Raw genomic sequence first — 18820 nt, 5'->3', positions numbered from 1 at the left:
GAAGTCTGGAGAAAGGAAAACTGCTGAGCTTCTTCTGCAGCTGGTATGTCCAAGGTGCTTGCAGGGCTGTTGGATGCAAACCTCTCAGAGCAGGCTCCGAAATGCCAGTGACGGGGTTGCCGTGATTGTATCATGAGTCTTGCATTGGTTGCGTGTTTTCCTTGGAGTCAGTTCCTGGAATCACACAATTAGGTAGGAACGTGTTCTCTAATTTTCAAGGAAGAAAGTCCATTTCAGGATCAACCTGTGGCCCTGAACCTTCACAGCTAAAGGGGAATGAGGAGGTCCTGGGTCTGCTCACCTGGCCATTCAGAACATTTTATAGACAGATTCATGCTTTTAAAAATCGACAATAAAAGCCTTTCTCCATTTTCTGAAATTTAGTTTTTTCCATCGCTTCAAGGGCTGAACACATAACATCTAACCACTCTTTCCTTGTCTCCTGTCTAACCCAGCACAGAGGTGAGCTGAGTGGCTTTGTGTCTGAAAATGATCCATTTTAGGTGCACGAAACAAGTTCTGCAGGGCTTAAATTATTTTGGTGAGATTGTGGCCGCCTTTTGAGGTTCTCAGCCTGTTGATGTTGTCCACGCCTCACTGACTTCAAGGAGATTCCTGCTGGGTGTTAGTCTGGGAAAGGAGATTTCAGACCTTAATGAACTAAAGCCAGTGCTCAGCTGCTGCACAGAGATGGTGCAGCACAGGAATCTCTGTGGTCATCCCATGGCCTTGCTACGGAATGAAGCACAACTCTCCCCAGAGTTAAGGATGCTGAGGTAGGGACTGAAGGCTCTGCTGTGAAAACCAAGCAGGTTCCTAAATGTGCAGCAGGAGCCTAAAGCTGACCTTTTAGGGCTGGCTGGGGCTCAGCAGGTGAGCATCCAGCATCACCCAGCACCTGTGTCCTGGTTTTGCTACCTGCAGGTTCCATTGGCAGCCAGAGAGGACAAAAAGGCAGAGAGCACTGGGAGGGCATTTCTAAAACCTCCCCAGACTTCTACTGGTTCTTGACTGCTGTTATTTCATCTTAGTTGCTTTCAAATCCAGCTTTAAAAAAGAGTTATTTCAAAGCCTCTGCTTCATCTTTGGCTTCACAGGCCATGCCCTGTGTCAGGGTGTTCTGCAATGAAAATGTCTCTTCCCAGTCTGAGGTGCAAGAAAAGCCTCATCTCTTGCTTTGCAGCAGCATTCAAAGGAAAAAAAGGATTTTTGGGCAAGTCTGTGCCTGGAAAACTCCACACCCTGCTGCTGAAGGAGGCTATTACCTGGGGAGCCTTGGGGATGGGACGTGCCAGCTGGGCAGTAGGGTCGTGGGTAGCAGCCCAGCTGTTCCCAGGGCAGCAGGAAGCAGGAGCATCCCCACCCCAGGCTCAGGGGATGAGCAATGGCATGGCTCACCTCCAAAGGAGCCGGAGCCCCGGGCTGGGCTGTGGGCTCTTGCCCCTTCACCTTGCTTTTGCATCTAAAAAAAGGATTCAAGGAATTTGGGCTGCCTGGAAGGAAGGGGTGAGCTGTTTGGGGAGGATGCTGGCAATTACGCTAGTGCTGAGCACCTCTCTCTTGCCTTGGTAACCTAATCAAGCTGATGAGCCCTTAAAATAAGGCTTTAACCTAGGGGGAAGATAACGGTGGTGATCTCCCTGAACCTGGGGATTTTTGCATTTTAATCACCAGCTGGATGAGGACAAGTCCTGGCAAAGTCTCTGTCAGTAGTAGGTACCACCTTTGAGAGCAGCCCTGCTCAGGCTAGGCTGTGTCTCTCTGCCTCCTGGTTAGACAATGAGGCGTGATAATCCCTTAAGGACTTAATTACAGCTGACAGGGCTGGAGCAGACCATTTTCGGCCCCATTCCCATCAGCCTGGGCCCACAGAAGATGGGTGGGAGCAATCCCCTGGGTTGTGTCTACCATGCTCCATCCCCTAGGCCAGCCTGTGTCAGGGAGCCCTGTCGTTTCCTGGAGCTGTGCCCCGTGTGGAGCCCCTGCCCTCGGCGAGCCCGGGCTCTGGCAGGCTTGTTTTTCTAGCATGGCAAGTCCGCCTAAAATGCCTAGGTGGGGCCCAGCACGGATAATGGCCTTCCTGGGGACAGAGCCAGCAACAAGCCCTCAGCAGCCATGGGCACCCCCATTGCCAGAGGTTCCCTGGCCTCAGGGGCTGGGGAGGGAGCAGAGGGCTGGATTTTGGGGCTGTGTCCACCCTGGCAGTGCCTGGCTCTGCCCCGGGGCACTGAACAACGGGCACCTTCCGTCTGGGGCTGGGAGCCGGTGACGTGTGTGCGTGCGTGAGCGAGGGCACGGCTTGGCCTGGCCGGGAGGATGGAATCCCAGAATCCTGGAACGGCCTGGGTTGGAAAGGATCTTAAAGAACATCTAGCTACGTCATCCTGCCGACCCTTCCGCTACCACAGGTTGCCCCAAGTTCCATCCAGCCTGGCCCTGAACATTTCCAGGGATGGGGCATCCACAGCTTCTCTGGGCAACCTGTGCCAGAGCCTCACTGTCCTTACAGGGAAGATTTCTTTTCCTAATATCTAATCTAACTCTCAGTTTGAAGACATTAAGATATTCCATTGAAGGGGCCACTGGGGGGAGAAGGCTGCTTTTTTGAGATGTAGAGCTGGATTTTGTGGGTGTCACTGGATATCCTTGCTGAGTATTGCTGGCAGGTTTGGGGAGAGGGCAGGGATGTCTGCAGGCTGTCCATTCCACAGGGTGTCCAGGTGGTGCCCAGTGACGCTGGCTGATGTCAGGGCATCTGACCAGGGCGCTGCCCTTGGGGTGCTCATGTTGGTGACAAAATACATTTTGGGGCTGAATCAGCTGCCTTCACTATTGCACCATCACAGATTCATTTAGGTTGGAAAAGACCTAAATCACCGAGTCCAGCCTGTGCCCCAACACCACCCTGCCAACCAGACCGTGTCACTCAGAGCCACGTCCACTCTTTCCTTAAACACCTCCAGGGACCCTGACTCCGCTACCTCCCTGGGCAGTCATCACTTTATGAGAATTGTATCATTTCATGCCGTTTGTCCCCTCACTGTAACACCGCAGCAAAGGCTGGGGGGTGAGGAGGGCAGTACTGGGCTCCTCTCCATGACGTGAGGGGGCCGCAGGCCTACCGCGGGCCGGTGCCGGGGCTGTGGGCGCGCGGCCGCTGTGGGGCTTCCCCGCGCCGGCCCCGCCCCGGTCCCGGCCCCGCCCCGGGGGCGGTGCTACGTGCGGCTCCGGGCGCTAAAGGCGGCTCCGGGCGGTGCCGGCCGGCCTGGCGGGCGATGTGGCGGCGGCGGTCGCGGGCCGGGGGCCGCGGGGGGCCGGTGGCTCTCCCGCCGCTCCTGCTGCTTTTCCTGCTGCTCCGGGTGCCCGCGGCGCGGCCCGGCCGCCTCTACTCGGCCTCTGACCCCCTGGATCTGCTGGGGCCGGGGGCGGAGGAGCGGCTGCTGGGCTCCAGCAGCGCTTGGGCCGTCGAGTTCTTCGCCTCCTGGTGCGGGCACTGCATCCACTTTGCGCCCACATGGCGGGCCCTGGCCCACGACATCCGCGGTGAGTCCCCGGCCGCGCTGGCCCCCCTTCCCCTCATCCCCGCCTGCCTTCCCCATCGGCTCCCCGATCCCCCCGTGCCCTTGACCTTCTTACCCCCCACCCCTTATCCCTGTCTCTGTCCTCTTCCGTCAGCACCCGGTGTCTCTGGCCCTGCACTCTCAAATTCCCCTGCACCTCTGTTCACATCATCTCTGTTTATCTCAGCACCCCTAAATCCTCCTCCCTGCGTCCCTGCACAAGGGGTCCCGCTTCCCCCAAGACCGGGAGCATCCTCCAATCCCTCCCGTGCCCTTGCCCGGTCGTCCTCCTCCTCTCTGCCCGCACCCTTAAATCCTCCCTGCATCCTGGGCTCTGCATCCTCGTTCCTGTGAGCATCTCTACATCCCGTGTCTTTCCCACCGCCGTCCCTCAATCCGCTCTGCTCTACCCTCTCTCTGTCAGCTCCCCGGGATCCCCCTGCGGCCCAGCTCCAGCCTTCCTGGAACGTCAGCCGGGTGGGAAGGCCCTGCGCCCTCCCGGTGTCCAGGTTTCCCCCCCACGATACCCAGGCCTGGCTTAGCAGCATCCCTGCACCCCCTTTGGCAGGGAGAAGCTCAGGCTGAGCCTGCCCAGGCATGGGGCGTCCCGCTGCCCCCCAGACTTTCCCTGAGCCTCGCTGCTCCCGGTGCCAGCAGGGATAGGGACGGCAGGTTGCTGGGCGCTGATCCCAGCTGGTTTGTTCCCGGCTTTGACCTTGATGCCCGGCCTGGCCGGTGCCAGCCGCGCCTGGGGACCCGCACACCCCGCTGCTGGGCCCCTCGTCCTGCCGGGACTCATCCTGCCTCCCCCGGCATCCCGGGGTTCTCCCTGTTATTGCATTAATTGATACAGCGCGCTGGCTGCCGCATGAGTCAGGCGGCCGGCCGGGCATCCCGTCCCTCCGAGGGGATGCCGTCCCTCCCTGGGGATGCCGTCAGAGCTCCCCAACAGGCAGGATGTGAGGAATGGGGTGCGTGCCCGCTCCCCGCGGGGCAATGCCGGCTCTCCTGGCCCCTCTCCAAAAGAGGGCTCCCCCAGGGCTCCCTGCTCCAGAGGCTGAGCGTGGATGGTGTGCCCATGGAGCGGGGCGGGGAAGCCACCCCCGTGCTGCTCAGCAGCCTCGCTGCCATTCCCACGGGTGGATGTTCATAGGAGTGGGCTGGACGGGGAGGATGCTAGGGTGACCTGTGGACACCACGTGCAGATGAGTATAGGAACATGCCTGGCTCCCTGCAGCAGGGCTCGTCACCAGCTCTCCTGTGCCACGAGTGCCAGGGCAGTGGGAGCAGCTCACCTGTCCCGTCACCTGCGACACGGGACAGTGTTTCCCTGCCTCCAGCATGCTCCTGGCCTAGGGCAGCGTGGGCTCCGTCTGCGTGCCAGTGCCATGTCCCTCCCTTCCCACTCTCAGGACAGGCAAGGTGTCCTTTACACTAAAAATAAACCATTTCAGAGCTTTATTCTCCATTTTCCTGCTGGTTTTCAGAGACTGCTGCTTAAAATACCTCCATGCCCCCTTTTGTTTTACCCCAGGGGCATGCTGGTCTTCACTGGGGAGTCACAAATGGGGAGTGGGTGCTCAGAACCTGGGCAGGCTCTGCTGCAGTGCTCTGGCCTGGCTGCTGGTTTTGGGTTGTTCCCTCTTGGTTATCAGCTATGCCCTTGGTCTGGGGTGAGACAAACTGGAGCCTGTGTTCCTTGCTCTCCCTGAGCTGTGGCTAGCCATCCCTCCCCTTCTCCTGGTGTCCTCTTCCCGGGAGCTGGGGCAGAGGCTGGACAGGCAGAACCAGCCGGGCAGGCAGTGTTGGGTAGAGCTGCCTGTGCTCCAGCACTGGCAGAGCAGGGCGTGCAAAGCTGGCTCCCGCCTCACACGGCTTTCCCTGTATTCCTGCTGCCTAGAAAGTAGGGCACCACACACCAGCACAGAGCAACAGCCCTGGTGTTTGGGCTTGGAAACCATCAGTCACTGTCCTGTGAGGGGCAAGCAGTGGTTTTGGGACAGGAGGATCTCTCCCACTGGAGATCCCCTTGCGAGGGGCAAGCAGTGGTTTTGGGACAGGAGGATCTCTGCCCCTGGAGATCCCTCCTGTCTCTGCAATCACTCATAGGGAGGAGCGTGGTTTTTGGGGCCGTGGGGGTGCTGAGTGTGCTGACCTCATCCTCTGTCCCCACAGAGTGGAGGCCTGCAGTGATCCTGGCAGCCATCGACTGTGCTGATGAGGACAACCAACAAGTGTGCTCTGATTTTGGGATAACCGGCTTCCCCACCATGAAGGTGAGGCTGTGTGTGCCGAGTACTGGCTGGGCTTCACTGTGCTTTGCCTTCTGGCCTGTCCCTGTCTTGCTCAATTGGCTTGACAGGGGTATTGCACCAAAATACTCTCCCTGGGGCTTTGCAGGATGAAGCTGTTTCACCCTTCCCCAAAACAATGCTGTGTCCTGGCTGCAGCCGGTGCAACTGCTGAGCGATGGAGCAACAAGGAGGGGGGAAAGCCAAAATGGTGTTTTGTGGTGAAACACAGGGGCTGGATCTCTGCTAGGATGAGGGAGACTCTGAATCCTGAGTTGGAAACACTTAAGAAAGGCTGCTTGAGGGCAAAGAGAGGTTGCAGGCACAGGTTTTGAAGGAGGGCACAGGGATGCTGCGGGAGGCTGGAACTCCTGGGAGCCTCCTGTGCTGGCTGGCAAGGAGCCACCCCTGCTCCTGGGCCTGTGCCCAGCCCTTTAGCTGTGTCAACACAGCTTCTGCAGAGCTTCCCACTGCAAACGGAGCCTTGCTCCAACACAAGCAATGAAACCAAAGCACTCCAGGTGCCACAACCAGCATTTAAAACCAGGATTGCCTTGAGATAGAATGGGCAGGGATGAGGGTTTTATCAGACATGCCCTCAGTCCCAGCTTACAGGCTCAGGTCCAGGTGGGGTCAGATTTGGGGTTTTTCAGGCTGGTTGGCTTGGCCCCAGCCCTGCCCTGGGGTCTCACTGGGTGCCCCCTGCCCTGGGACACTGATGGAAACATCTCCTGGGGCAGGGACATTGTGCTGATGTGGCCGTGCCAAGATGTCATTTGCTTCACATCCTGTGTCCCTGCCGAGCACCTTTTGCAAACAGTCCCAGCTCCCAGCCCAGCCTGCAAAGCAAACACCTGCCTGATGCAACCTGGTGTTGCTGCCCTGGGTACTGGAGCCACTGTGGGAGGCCAGGAGTGGGAAAACCCTCTTTTTCCTACCTTGTCAGAGCACTGGAGCAGGGAGACTGGTTTGCAGGACTGGGAAGGTTCCAGCTGCCTCCCTGGGACTCCTGGAGAAACCTGCTCCACTGCCTGCCAGTGCTCAGCCCTTGGCTAGACATGGCTCCCAGCCCATGCCTGCATCCCTCCTCTCTGGGGGGATGCCCCAAAAGATGGGGACATGGCTGGGAGCTCCCTCTGTGCTGGCTGATGTCAGATAGCATGCTGTGGGGAGACTGGGGCAGAGCTGGTCTACAGGGAGCCTCATCCTGCTGGGTTGCACTGCCTCCTGTTCCACTCCAAACACTCACTCCAGTTTCCCCTTGTGGTTTTTTTTCCCCTTACAGTTCTTCAGAGCTTTTAGCAAGAAGCCAGAGGATGGGATAAGGATTACCAGTGAGTATTCAGAGCCATGGGGTTTTCTACCCTGGGTGTGAATGGCCCTTCTGCCCACACCTCCCATACACTACAATATCAGGGAGCTCTGTGGGGGCAAGCAGCTTCCAAGCAGCTTCCCTGGGCTCAGCCCCTGGGATTGGCTTCCCCAGGGCTGACCCCTTGGTGTCCTGTCCCCCTGCAGATCCCAGTGCCACTGTCGAGGACCTGCGCCACGCCATCATCACCAACCTTGAGCAGAGCCAGGATGCCTGGCCACCCGCCTGTCCTCCGCTGGAGCCAGCAAGGTAGGGGCAGCAGGGGGCAAGCCTGGCCTCTGTCCCATGGGGAGCAGGCTTTTAGGGAAATCCTGAACCCAGAATGAGCAAGGAGCAGCTACTGCATCACCCAGGTCCCAGGGAGATGACTTGGCCAGTATAGAGCTGTGTCCATGGGCCATGTTGTCACATCTCCTAATGAACCTGCTCATCAGACTTACTTAGAGCAAGCAATTCCTGGGCCCCAGGGTCTTTGGGACATGGCAGTGTCATACCATGCTGTGTGAGGCTGTGTTAGAAGCTCTTTCCTGTCCTGAAAAAAGGGTTTTCTTGATTCTGTTGTACAATTTTGTTGGTATCTGAGTTGTCCTTGCTGGATGCAAGCAGTTGCTGCATTGTCCTGAGAAGGAGCCTTTGGATTTTCCAGAGCAATGGTCGAGGCAGGCACCTGCCTCAGGTACTCTGGTGCCTCTGTGTCTTAGACAAAAACAAACCAGCCCTGGTTCAAGTTCATTGCTGGTTTTTTCCCCTGGGTGAGCCTACAGCTCCCTCCTGCCCTGCCCTGCCTTTGCTTTGTTTTCTACCTCCTTGGCCAAGCCCAGTGGATTTTCTCAAAGCCTGTGAACCAGAGCAGAAAACTAGGCTGGAAACTTCAGCAGCAGGAGTTGCCTGCTCAGTGGGGCTGATCCTGCAGCAGCATTCCCTGCCAAATCCCAACGAGCAAGGCTGGAGCTCCTTTTGAGGGGGAGGGCAGAGCATCCTGCTGATTCCAGGGCACCTGCTGCCGTCCTCCTGTCTCTTGCAGCGCCGAGGAGGTTCGCACCTTCTTCCAGAGGAACAAGGACCAGTACTTGGCACTCATCTTTGAGAAGAGCAACTCCTTCGTGGGCAGAGAGGTGGGTACAGCTCCATTTATCCCCCACTTCTCTTGGAGCCTGTGTGCCTGCTGCATGATAACTCCTGGGTGCCTGTGGCAGGGCAGCTCTCTCCAGGAAAAGCCCGCCTGCACAGCTTGAACACAGCTTAGCCAGTGCCAAATGTTACACAGGGCACTGAACAGCTCTGCTGCCTCCCTGGTGGGGCTGGGGAATCCCTCTGCCCTCCTCATCTGACCCTGGGGCTTGCAGGTGGCCCTGGACATGCTGCAGTACGAGAACATTGCGGTGAGGAGGGTGCTGAGCAGCGAGGAGGAGCTCGTGCAGAAGTTTGGTGTCACCTCCTTCCCCTCTGGATACCTGCTCCTCCGCAACGGCTCCTTCTCCCGCCTGCCTGTGTGAGTGTGGGGCACGGCAGGGTGCCTCTGGGGGTGCTGCTGGGGTGCCAGCCTTGTGCCCCATCTCTCTGTGCTCCTTTGTACCTGTGGGAAGGTGCATTAGGAACGAGACTGGCTGAGTAGAGGAGGCTGGTGGGAGGTTGCTGGTGGGCATTGAACTGCACTGCCAGCCCTGGCTGGAGCTGGAACAAGGGAAAATCCTTGTGACTGAGCCATTCTGTTCCCACATCTGCCTGGAGGTGGCATGATACGGCTACCTGGGGCTCAGCTCTGCTCCAGGATGTGTGTAAGTCTACCCACTGCTGGGGCAGATGGAGAGTATGGAGCACCCCAAGCTCCCTCCCCAGGCCTGAACTACCCACTTGGCTAAGCCTTCATCTCCTTGGCTTCCTTCCTTGGGATCAGGTTTGGGAGGGACGAGGGACTTAGTGCTTCTCCTTCCTGGCAGGCACATAGAGGCACGCTCCTTCTACACCTACTACCTGCGCACGCTCACGGGCATCACCCGCGGCTCCTACAAGCTGAACGCCACGGCCAGCAGCCTCAACGACAGCGACCGCGTGTCACATCCTCTGCGAGCCGACCGGTCAGAGCCCTCCCCCTGCTGGGCAAACCGGGGCCGGGCGGGCGAGGGGCTGGGAGCTGGGAGAAGCCCTGGGGTTTGTGAGGATTAGCTCCGTGGCTGATGGAGCCTCGTGTTGCGCTGCCCTCCCCAGCTCCAAGCTGTACATGGCCGACCTGGAGTCGGCGCTGCACTACTCGCTGCGGGTGGAGGCTGCCCGTCCCTCCTCGCTGTCGGGAGCACAGCTGGCTGCCTTCAAGTGCTACGTGGCCACGCTGGTGAAGGTGAGGAGCTCTGGGTGTTGGGAGGGGAACTGCCTGTGCCTCCATTTGTCTGTCTGTGAAATGCAAACAGTGCAGGCCACCGTGCCCCAGCACTCACAGGTAGTGAAGCGTGGCAGTCTGGTGTGGGCCCTGTGTCCTGGTGCTCGGTGTATCCCATGGCAGTCCTCATCCATGAGGATCTCCAAACTCAGCCCAGAGTCCCAGTGGGAGCTAAGAGTGTTTCAAACAAGGTGGGTGTTGCCAGTTTTGGTGGCAGTGGGATCATCGCTTGTAGGAGGTGTTGAGGCAGGAGGTCTTTTGAGGAGAGAGGCTGTCACCTCTCTGAGGGGTTTGTTGCTCTGATCTGGTTGCTCAGCTCAAGGAGCCAATCTCTGCAGGCTCCTTTGATAATAGTCCAGGAAAGGAACTCCCACTCTGAGTCAGGCTCCAGACAAGTCTAATTTAAGGTCTCCTTTTTTCTTCTATGTTGGGCCTGGCACAGCTGAAGTGACTGAGAGCTTTGAGCCAGCACAAGCAGGGCAGTTTAATTTCCTGCTGTGAAGGAGTCCTGCTGCATTTGGCTGGTTCCTCCACTGGGCCTGCAGGAGCCCTGTCTCCATCCCAATCCCTGTCACAGCCCAGGCTGCTTGGCAGACTGGGGCCATGCCCTCCTTCTTTGCTCCCTCCTTGTCACCCAGGGTCTCATGCTCAGTTTGGACCTTGCATGGCCCTCACTGATGTTCAGGACACCCCCTGCTCCCACCCCCATCTGCTGCCCCCCAGGAAAGAGCTCCAGACACGTGCCTTAAGTCCTCAGACCTTCATGTGGCTCCTCTGCTTGCCCTCACTCTTTCTCTCTTTAATGTGAACTACACAAATAGGGAAATAAACCTCTGTGACAGCAGCTCCCTGCCCATGGGTGTAAGGGTGCTGGGGAGCAGCAATGGTTTTATTTGATCCATTTTTAAATCTTCCTGTAAAGCTTCCCCTCGATGAGCTGCAGCAGTGGGTGGTGGGTGCTGGTGCTTCCCCGGGGACGCTGAGCCAGCACTGCCATTGCCCTGCTCATCCACAGGACGGAGCAGCATCCCCAGGATTGCAGCCCAGGGCTCAGCCTGGGGGCGCTCAGCCAGCAGGGCCCAGCCTTAACTCTTGCACTCCCAAGAGGTATTAAAGGAAAGGAAAGGGGGACAAGTCCTAATGGGGGGGGAAATGGTTCCTGGAGGCAGGGAATCACACAGCAAACTCCTTTGGGGGGCACTGTGTTTGCAGCACAACTGTCAGGTCACAGATAATTCCCCTGCAAATTTGGGTCTTTTCATGTGATTCCCCATGGACCTGGGAGGAAGAACAGCTCAAACCCAGCACACTCCTCCTTCTTTTCACTTCTCCATCACTTCTCCTGTGTGCTGGTGTCCCCTCCTCCCCACAGGTCAGTCTGTCTGTCTGTTGGTGGCACAGGCTGCCAGGCTGCTTCTCTCCCAGGAGTGGTTTTAAAGTGCAGCTGCTAATCGGCTTTGCCAGACTTACGGACAGAGTGGCTTTTTGCCTCCCTCAGATGGGAATGGGGCTTGGAGCCTGAACATGCACACAGGGGCCTTGCCACCCGGGGTGGGGGGACGAGCTGCAGCCCCCAGCCCCTCAGAGATAGGCACCAAAACCTTGCCAGGACCACACTGCTCTGCAGCAGGGAGGATGCTGGTGCTGCCCTGTTGCTCCCAGGATGAAATCTGTGTTTTCTCAGCCCTCTCCCCCCTCTGCAGTACTTCCCAGGGCGCCCCTGCGTGCAGACCTACCTGCAGACTCTGGATGCCTGGCTGAGGAACTGGACAGAGCCCGAGCTGCCCCGCACAGTTTTGAAGGAGGCCATGAAGAATAACAGAGATGTAAGATGCCCGTGGGGACCCCCAGCCCCTGCTCTCCTTACCCCTGCCCCTTGCTCCCCAGCTGGCACTGCCTGCCACCCCCATCACACCATGTCCATCTGTCCACCAGGCCTCCCACCCCTCGGTGCTCCCCACCAACGTGACCTGGGTGGGCTGCCAGGGCAGTGAGCGCCACTTCCGTGGCTACCCCTGTGGGCTCTGGACCATCTTCCACCTGCTGACTGTGCAGGCTGCCCAGAACGGCCCTGACAAAGGTACTGCTGTCCCTGGGGGGCATCAGGGGCTCAGGGAGGGAGTGTCCAGCTGAGCTCTGGCATGGATAGGGATGCTCCATGTGGACAAAAGCTTGTTTCCCCCCCTTCTTCATCTCATCCAGGGGCAGTTTCCATGGGGGGACAAGAGAGAGAATTGGGGTGTGGGATTGCTACTTCAGCTGTGGGACTGTGATGGTGGCACAGAGGGGTCCAGGCTCACCCCTGTGCTCTGCTCCCCCAGAGTTACCCCTGGAGGTGCTGAGCACCATGCGCTGCTATGTCCGGCACTTCTTCGGCTGCCAGGAGTGCGCCGAGCACTTTGAGGCCATGGCAGCCCAGTCCATGGACAAGGTGGCCAGCAGGGAGGAGGCCATCCTCTGGCTCTGGTCCCACCACAACGAGGTCAACGCTCGCCTGGCGGGTAAGGGGGGCTGCCACCAGGGGAGCTGAGCTGGAGGAACATTCCCTCCTCCTGGATGGGTCTGGCAAATGGCTCCAGGGTGTAGCAGTGGGGATATCCCGTTGTTATTGTCCCCCATCCCAGGGGACAGCTGCTGGTCATGCAGCATCAGATGGCCCCAGAGATACAGTTGGATCTTACATGCTCCTTACAGGGAGCTTCCCAAAGCTGCTGTGTGCCCTCAGAGGACCCCTCCTCCCGAGGAGGCTCCTCCAAATGTCCCCATCCCCAGCTGCTGGATTCTCTGGGCTGTTGATACAGGGGGAGGGTGCATCACATGTCCCCTCTAACCCCCTCGCTGCTGGCTCTGGTCCCTGCAGGAGGTGACACGGAGGACCCCAAGTTCCCCAAGCTGCAGTGGCCTCCGCCGGACTTGTGTCCCCAGTGCCACAAGGAGGAGCGGGGGGTCCATGTCTGGGAGGAGCCGGCCGTGGTCACCTTCCTCAAGGCACACTTCTCCCCGACCAACATCTACATGGACTATGCCGAGCCCGACCCCATCCCCGTGGCCAGGGAAGGGACCGGCACCAGGCTGGGCGCGGAGGGCTCGCGAGAGGAGAGGGGGAGAGGAGAAGAGGAGGAGAAGGAGACGGAGGGAGAGCCGAGAGTGCCGGGGCACCCGGGCTCCCCCGAGCCGCGGCGCCCCAGCATCGTGCGGCTGAACCCCAAGCTGCGCGAGGGGGGCGAGGACATCGTGGACCTGGATTCCTTCAGCGAGCAGCACTTCAAGAGCCAGGCGCTGCGAGCGGCCGCGGGCCGACGCCGCCGCATCAGCAAGCGGGACACCATGGCCCTGCCGGCGGGCAGGGAGCGCCGGCGCGCCCCCGGCGTCCTGCTCCGGGATCAGGAGGAGGAGGAGGCTGGCGAGGGCCTGCGGAGGAGCCCCTGGCTGCGGGTGCTTGGATTGGGCTTCTCCCGCCTGGACATCAGCCTGTGCGTGGCCCTGTACTTCCTCTCCTCCATGTGCCTCCTGGGCATGTACACCTTCTTCCGCCTCCGCACCCGCGCCAGGAAAGGCCGCCCTGGCTTCCCCATGGCCTGAGAGGGGCTGGGGGCCCGGGGGTCTTCCTAGGGTGGGTGAGCTGCTGAGGCAGGACAGCCCTGGGACAGCGTTTAGTCCCACAGCGGGCAGGGCTCTGGCACGTCCCCCTCAGGAGCTGTCCTGCTCAAGGCACTTGCCTCACCCGGGGTAGGGGGTGGAAGGCTCGTTTTGGGAGGCAGGAGGTGTCAGAGCATCCCCCTTCCAAGTCATTGTGCCATGTTTTTGGGCGTGTGGGAGCTGGGACATGAACGGTGGTTTGTGTTTTGGCACCCAGCTGCCCTCAGACGCTCCCTGGTACTGGGCTGGTTTCACCTGGGAAGCCCAGTCCCGTGCTGGAGAGCACCCATTGGGGTCCAACCACTAGTGGGGCCAGGAGAGGGCAGGTTTAGCCCCCCAAAAAGGGGGCACTGCTGGGTGGGGGCAGCAGTCATGGGTTCAGATGCAATTTGTGTCCCTTCTCTTTGAGATGTGGCCCGGGGCTTTCCCATCTTTGCTCACCCCCTCCCCACGCTGTTGTTCGTTCTCTGCTTGTCTTAGTGGAATAAATTATTTTTGCCGATGCCTGCCCTGCCCTGCTGTGTCAGCTGGTCCCTGCCACGTGGGCATGCTGGACTACCCCGCCCCATTCCTGATGTCCCTGCTCCTGCCTCCACCCCATCCCAAGAAGAGCACTCGGTTTAAAAATCCTTTCAATATTTTTAATTACTACTGTATGTTTTCTCCTGCCTTTTGCTTGGGACGATGCACCTTTGGGCAGCTGCCCTCTCTACATCCCCAGGGCTGGGACGGCTCCTGGTTTCTCCTCAAGCAAGGGGAGGCAGAGGAAGCATGTGGGGCCAGGAAGCTGCAGGAAAAAAAGTTGGCACGAGCTGTGGAGCTGCAGCTCAGTGCTGACCGTGCCCGTGCTCTGAGCAGGGAGACACACGGCAGCATCCCTGGGGCCCAGGACTTCCGTGGGTGTGGGCCCCCTGTGCCTGTCCCCGATTCTCTCTGCCCTTTTATCCTTGTTAGGAATCATTAAGGAAAATGGTTGTTTTCCAGAGCTAGGGCCGGGGCCATCTGCTCTCCCAGCGCTGTCTAAATCCCCCTGTAACAAATTCATTGGGATTACGCTGCCCTCCCCTAATCCTGGCCCATCCCCCCGCGTGGGGGATTTAAAAGGATTAGAGCCCGGCCGATAATAAACTTTATTAAGGGGGAGGGGGGGTGTCAATCCGATTTGGAGCCTTTTTCTTGATATCTTCACTTTGCCCAGGTGGGAGGCGAGGGCTGGCGGGATGGGGAGGAGGGCGCTCAGCTCCGCCGCTGGGAGCTCTGGCTCCTGCAGCCCTTCCTCCCTCACCTGCCCGTCAAATAAATCGTCTCTCTCCATCTTTCCTTTAGTGTTTGCGCGCGGTCACGCCTCCAGGTGCTGTGGGGCTGGCACCCGTGTCCTGCCAGCTCTGTCTGTCCCGCCCGGCCTTGGCCGTGTCCCTTGGGCGGTGCTCAGCGGGCCGGTCCCGGCCCGGAGCGGGGCTGGCTCTCCCGAGCCGGGAGCCGGCCCTGCCCACCGCGGGTGATGGATGGGCAGGGGCTCAGCGCTGCAGCCCTGCTGCCTCCTTCTCCTTGATTTCCCTGGGGGGTTCACCCCCAGCATCAATAACTCCCCCCCGCCAGCTGCTCCCCTGTGTGGGATTGCGGTGCGGGGCTGCCCGTGGTCACCTCAGCCCCAAATACCCCGGTGGGGTGGGCAGGGGTGCAGCAGGTGCAGGGAGGGGGGATTAGGGCCGGGGAGGTGGGCGCTGCCGGAAAGGGGTTAGCGGGATGCCCAGATTAGCATCCCCGGCAGGCCCGCAGCCTAAAGCTGCTGTGCACGCAGGAAAAAGAGAGTCCAGTAAATTGACTTTCCGTAATCCTGTTTGGTGGAGTCCCGATCCTCCCGGCCCCGGCTCTCCCGGACTATGGCGCCGGGGTGTCCCCCTCCAACACCGGGGAGCCCCAGTGCAGGGCACAGCGGGGCTGTTGCAGGGCTCGGAGTGTTCCCACGCTGTGTCCCCACGCTGTGTCCCCGCACTGTGTCCCCACGCTGTGTCCCCACGCTGTGTCCCCCTCTCGGGACGGCTTGGGGACAGGTGCCCCCTCAGCCCTGCACGGCGGGAGCTGCTGTGGCCGCACTCACAGGTGGCACAGGCTGTCCCGGGGACCCAGCCCAAGCCCCCGAGGTGCCCTCCCTGATGGGGTCACCCCTTCCCGGCGCTGCCACGGGTCCCTGGGGCTGATTACCCAAATGGCCTCGGGCTGGCGCGGGGCGGCCGCTATTCCCTAATACAATTTACCCTCAAGTGCAATTTAATTTTCCGCCAGGCCGGTGGCCAGCCCCCCGCACAGCCAGGCACCTTCCCACCCCTTCAGCGCTCGCTCCTTCCAGCCTTGCCCGTCCTCCCTTTCCCTCCTCGGCAGGGAAGAGCCTTTCTCCGCCGGCATCCCCTCTCCACCCGCGCTGCAGCCATAAAACCACCGGGGGTTCGCTGAGCGCCGATTAATTTTCAATTACAATTAGCAACGCCCCTGCCTGCGAGGGGAGAGGCTTTCCCTGGCTGCTGGTGAGTACCCGGCTCTCGGTGTGCTTGTCCTGCTATAGGGATGTGAGTGGGAGGGGGGAATTATTGGGATAATTCAGACTCGGGGGCGGTGGGGCTCGGGGTGCTGCGGCCGATGCTGCCCAGAGGGGAGGTGGCTTCGTGCCAAGAGGTGACTGTGGCTGCTTTGGACTTGCAGGGATGTCCCCAGCTTGTTCTGGAGGAGCTGCTTTTGTCACACGAGGGGACTCTGGGAGCTGGGCTGACACCTGGCAAACTCACTGCATGAGTGGCACAAAGCTCAGCTCCCTGGCACCTCCAAACCCGTTTGGGGTTTGCTGATTGGGGCAGAGCTGCACTCGCACCCCCCAGGCACGAGTCAGGACTTTATAGTTTCCAGTTTTCCTTGTATTTCCTTATATTCCTTTACATTTCCCCCAGTTCTGCCTAGAAACCCTTTTGTTGCACCAGGGGACAATGCACGGATGTCCCCCTCGGTGCCACAGTGTCCAAGCCAGCCCTAATTCCAATGTACCAGGGTCGGGGCACACAAGGGGAGGCTGGCTCTGTGCCTTGTCGCAGGCTCTGGGGTTTACCTGCCTTTTATTAACAGGGAAGGGGTGGGAGCAGCATCCCTGCTCCTCTGTGGGTTTTGCACCATCGCCTCATGCTGCTCCTGTCTTCCCCTGGCTGCAGGGCCACAGGGCTCCAGGCAATGCCAAGGAAGGAGCAGGGCATCTGTGTGGGGCCAGAGCCCCCAAAAGTGCCCCAGAAATGCAACCTGATGAAAATCACCCTTCTGCAGGCTGGTTCACCATCGAGCCTTATCTCTGATTTAGCTCTGGGAGGAGGAGAAAGCCTGGAGGGGGAGCATTTCACACCCACCAAATATAACCCCCCTCTCTGGGCACCACCTGGACCCAGCAGCATCTTGGGTGGCACAGAGAGGATTTGCTGGGCAAGCACCTCATGCCCATCTCAACCACCCTCTCCTTCCTGTGAGATGGGAAAAACAAACTCAAAAGAGACCAAAGCGCCCAAAGTGACCTAAAAAATCCCTAAAGAGACCAAAAGATCCCCACCAACATAAGGACCAGATGGACAGCAGGAAGGATGGAGGGGAACAAAGCCGTGCTACCGGGAGAGGAAGGGATGAAGGCTCTGCTGGGGAGATGTGTGAGCCAGCACTGGGAAGATGCTGCTGGGGTGGTTTTTTTGATGGTGGCAGCCCCCCAACTCCCTCCGTCCCCCCCGTCAGCACGATGCTTCCCCAAGGTGAAGGCTCGGTGCTCCCTTTGCCCGCTCACCGCTGCCAGCAGTGATCCAGAGCAGGGCAGAGGGGGCTGGATCAATCTGGCAAAGCAGAAAAATGAATGAAAATTGAATTCCCCGAGGAGAAGGGGGTGGAGGGAGCTCTTATCCCGGCTGAGAGATAAATCAGAGCGTGCCAAGAGAGCTGGGAGACCGCGGTGACTCCCGGCAGCGCTGGGATAATTAGGGAAATAGGTTGGAAATGCATAGCAGCAGGACAGGGCGGCGATGGGGCAGTGTCCGTCTGTCCGTCTGTCCGCGCGTCCGGCTAAACTTCTCCCGTCAATCTGCCTGCGGGACCTGCCTTTCTGCGTGTTGGGAGCCACGCTGTGGCTGCCTGGGGACTTGGGGACACGGTGGCCCCTGCCCCAGGGGGCTGCGGAGCGCAGGTGGCCGGGGCCGGCCGGGGTCTGGCGGTGCTTAATGCACTTAGGAGCTGCAGCGTGATTTAGGGGATGGGACGGGATGGGATGGGAGGGGTTGGCATCCACCTCCCTGGGGTGGGAAGCAGATTTTGGCGTTCGGTGAACTGCAGGGTTGAGCTCTCTCCTGTATGAGTGCACACCGGTCTCTGCACAGAGCTGCCCTATGAGGGGGAAGGGGGTTTGCTGGTAAAAATGGAGCTTTGAGGGGGGTCAAACCCCAGAATCTCATAGAAAAAATTCAATTTTTTTTCCTAAGGAACCATCAAGCTTAATACATTTCTTAGGTTTTATTACTTTTATTTTTAAACCTATTTTCCAGTTGCTGGCTTGTCCCATCTGCAGATTTCCTGACGGGGCAGGGTTTCAGGTTTTTTTCAGGTGGGAAAAGCCTCTTCCTAACAGTGTGGAAACGAAGGCTTGGCATGGGCACACCCGAGCTGTGCTCTGGGCTGGGTGAACATCCTCCCTCACCTGCCAGAACCTGCCGTGCGCCACCTCGGGACTCTTGCCCTGCTCCCTGAGCAGAGCGGGATGGCCCAGCACATTTGGCACCATTGTCCCCGAGCTGGTGACACGGTGAGCATGAAAGGGCGATGCTGGGGGCACCCACCCTAACTTCAGCCCCATTTCGGCGACTTTCCTTGCTCAGCCCTCGGCTGCCAGGTGCAGCCACATCAGTGCTGGGGGCTGCGTTGTCTCGGGGCTCTCCCTCAGCAGAGCCCCACGAGGATCCTCACGATGGCCGCAGCCACACCGAGGCCTTCGGCACCGCCACCCTTGTGCCACCACGGCCAGCGGGCGGCCAGGCTGGGCACGCAGCAGCGCTGCCGAGCTGGGCCGGCTCTGTCCGTGCCCAGAGGTGTCCCTGGGGAGGCACCGTTGGCACGGGCCCCAGGGATGTGTCACAGCGCCCTGTGGAAGCAGAGCTGGCCGTGGCGGGGTGACAGCCGCCGGGCAGGAGCTCATGGTGCCGCGGGATGCGCCGCCGTCCGCCGGAGCCAAGGAAGAGCCCCTTGGCTGAGCCTCCATTCCCAGCGGCACGAGGGACAGGGCGGGGGCTGTGCCCGGAGCGGGGACGCGCCAGCGCCTTCCATGGAGCGGGAGCAGGTCCCGGAGCCCCGGCAGCGGAGCCCGCCCGCGGCCTTGGGCTCGTCCCTCTCTGTCCCCAAAGGCACCGCCGGACCGGCCCCGCCCCTTCCCCGCAGGCCCCGCCCCCGCCGCATAAGCCCCGCCTCCTCGCCCCAGGCCCCGCCTCCGGCGGCGAGGAGTGGGCGCTGATTGGCTGCGGGAGGGGCGTCCCGCCCCCGCCCCCCTGCGGGCGGTGACGTCAGGCGCGCTCCCCGC

The 18820-nt window shown here is 60.0% G+C and overlaps 1 protein-coding gene across 1 annotated transcript; it reads left to right on the top strand.

Moving 5' to 3' along the window:
- The first annotated feature begins 3200 nt into the window (after nt 1-3200).
- On the top strand, nt 3201-13741 carry QSOX1 (quiescin sulfhydryl oxidase 1). The gene is made up of 12 exons (XM_054638532.2): nt 3201-3543; nt 5736-5836; nt 7137-7185; nt 7370-7472; nt 8248-8338; nt 8570-8715; nt 9164-9301; nt 9432-9561; nt 11304-11426; nt 11536-11680; nt 11922-12101; nt 12461-13741. Exons 1-12 carry the CDS (start codon nt 3276-3278, stop codon nt 13180-13182), a joined length of 2196 nt encoding a protein of 731 aa, XP_054494507.2. The 5' UTR covers nt 3201-3275; the 3' UTR covers nt 13183-13741.
- The last annotated feature ends 5079 nt before the right edge of the window (nt 13742-18820 follow it).

This window comes from Agelaius phoeniceus, chromosome 8 (assembly GCF_051311805.1).
Source record: "Agelaius phoeniceus isolate bAgePho1 chromosome 8, bAgePho1.hap1, whole genome shotgun sequence".
Classification (NCBI taxonomy): Eukaryota; Metazoa; Chordata; class Aves; order Passeriformes; family Icteridae; genus Agelaius; species Agelaius phoeniceus.
This window is presented reverse-complemented; position numbering and strand designations above follow the sequence as displayed.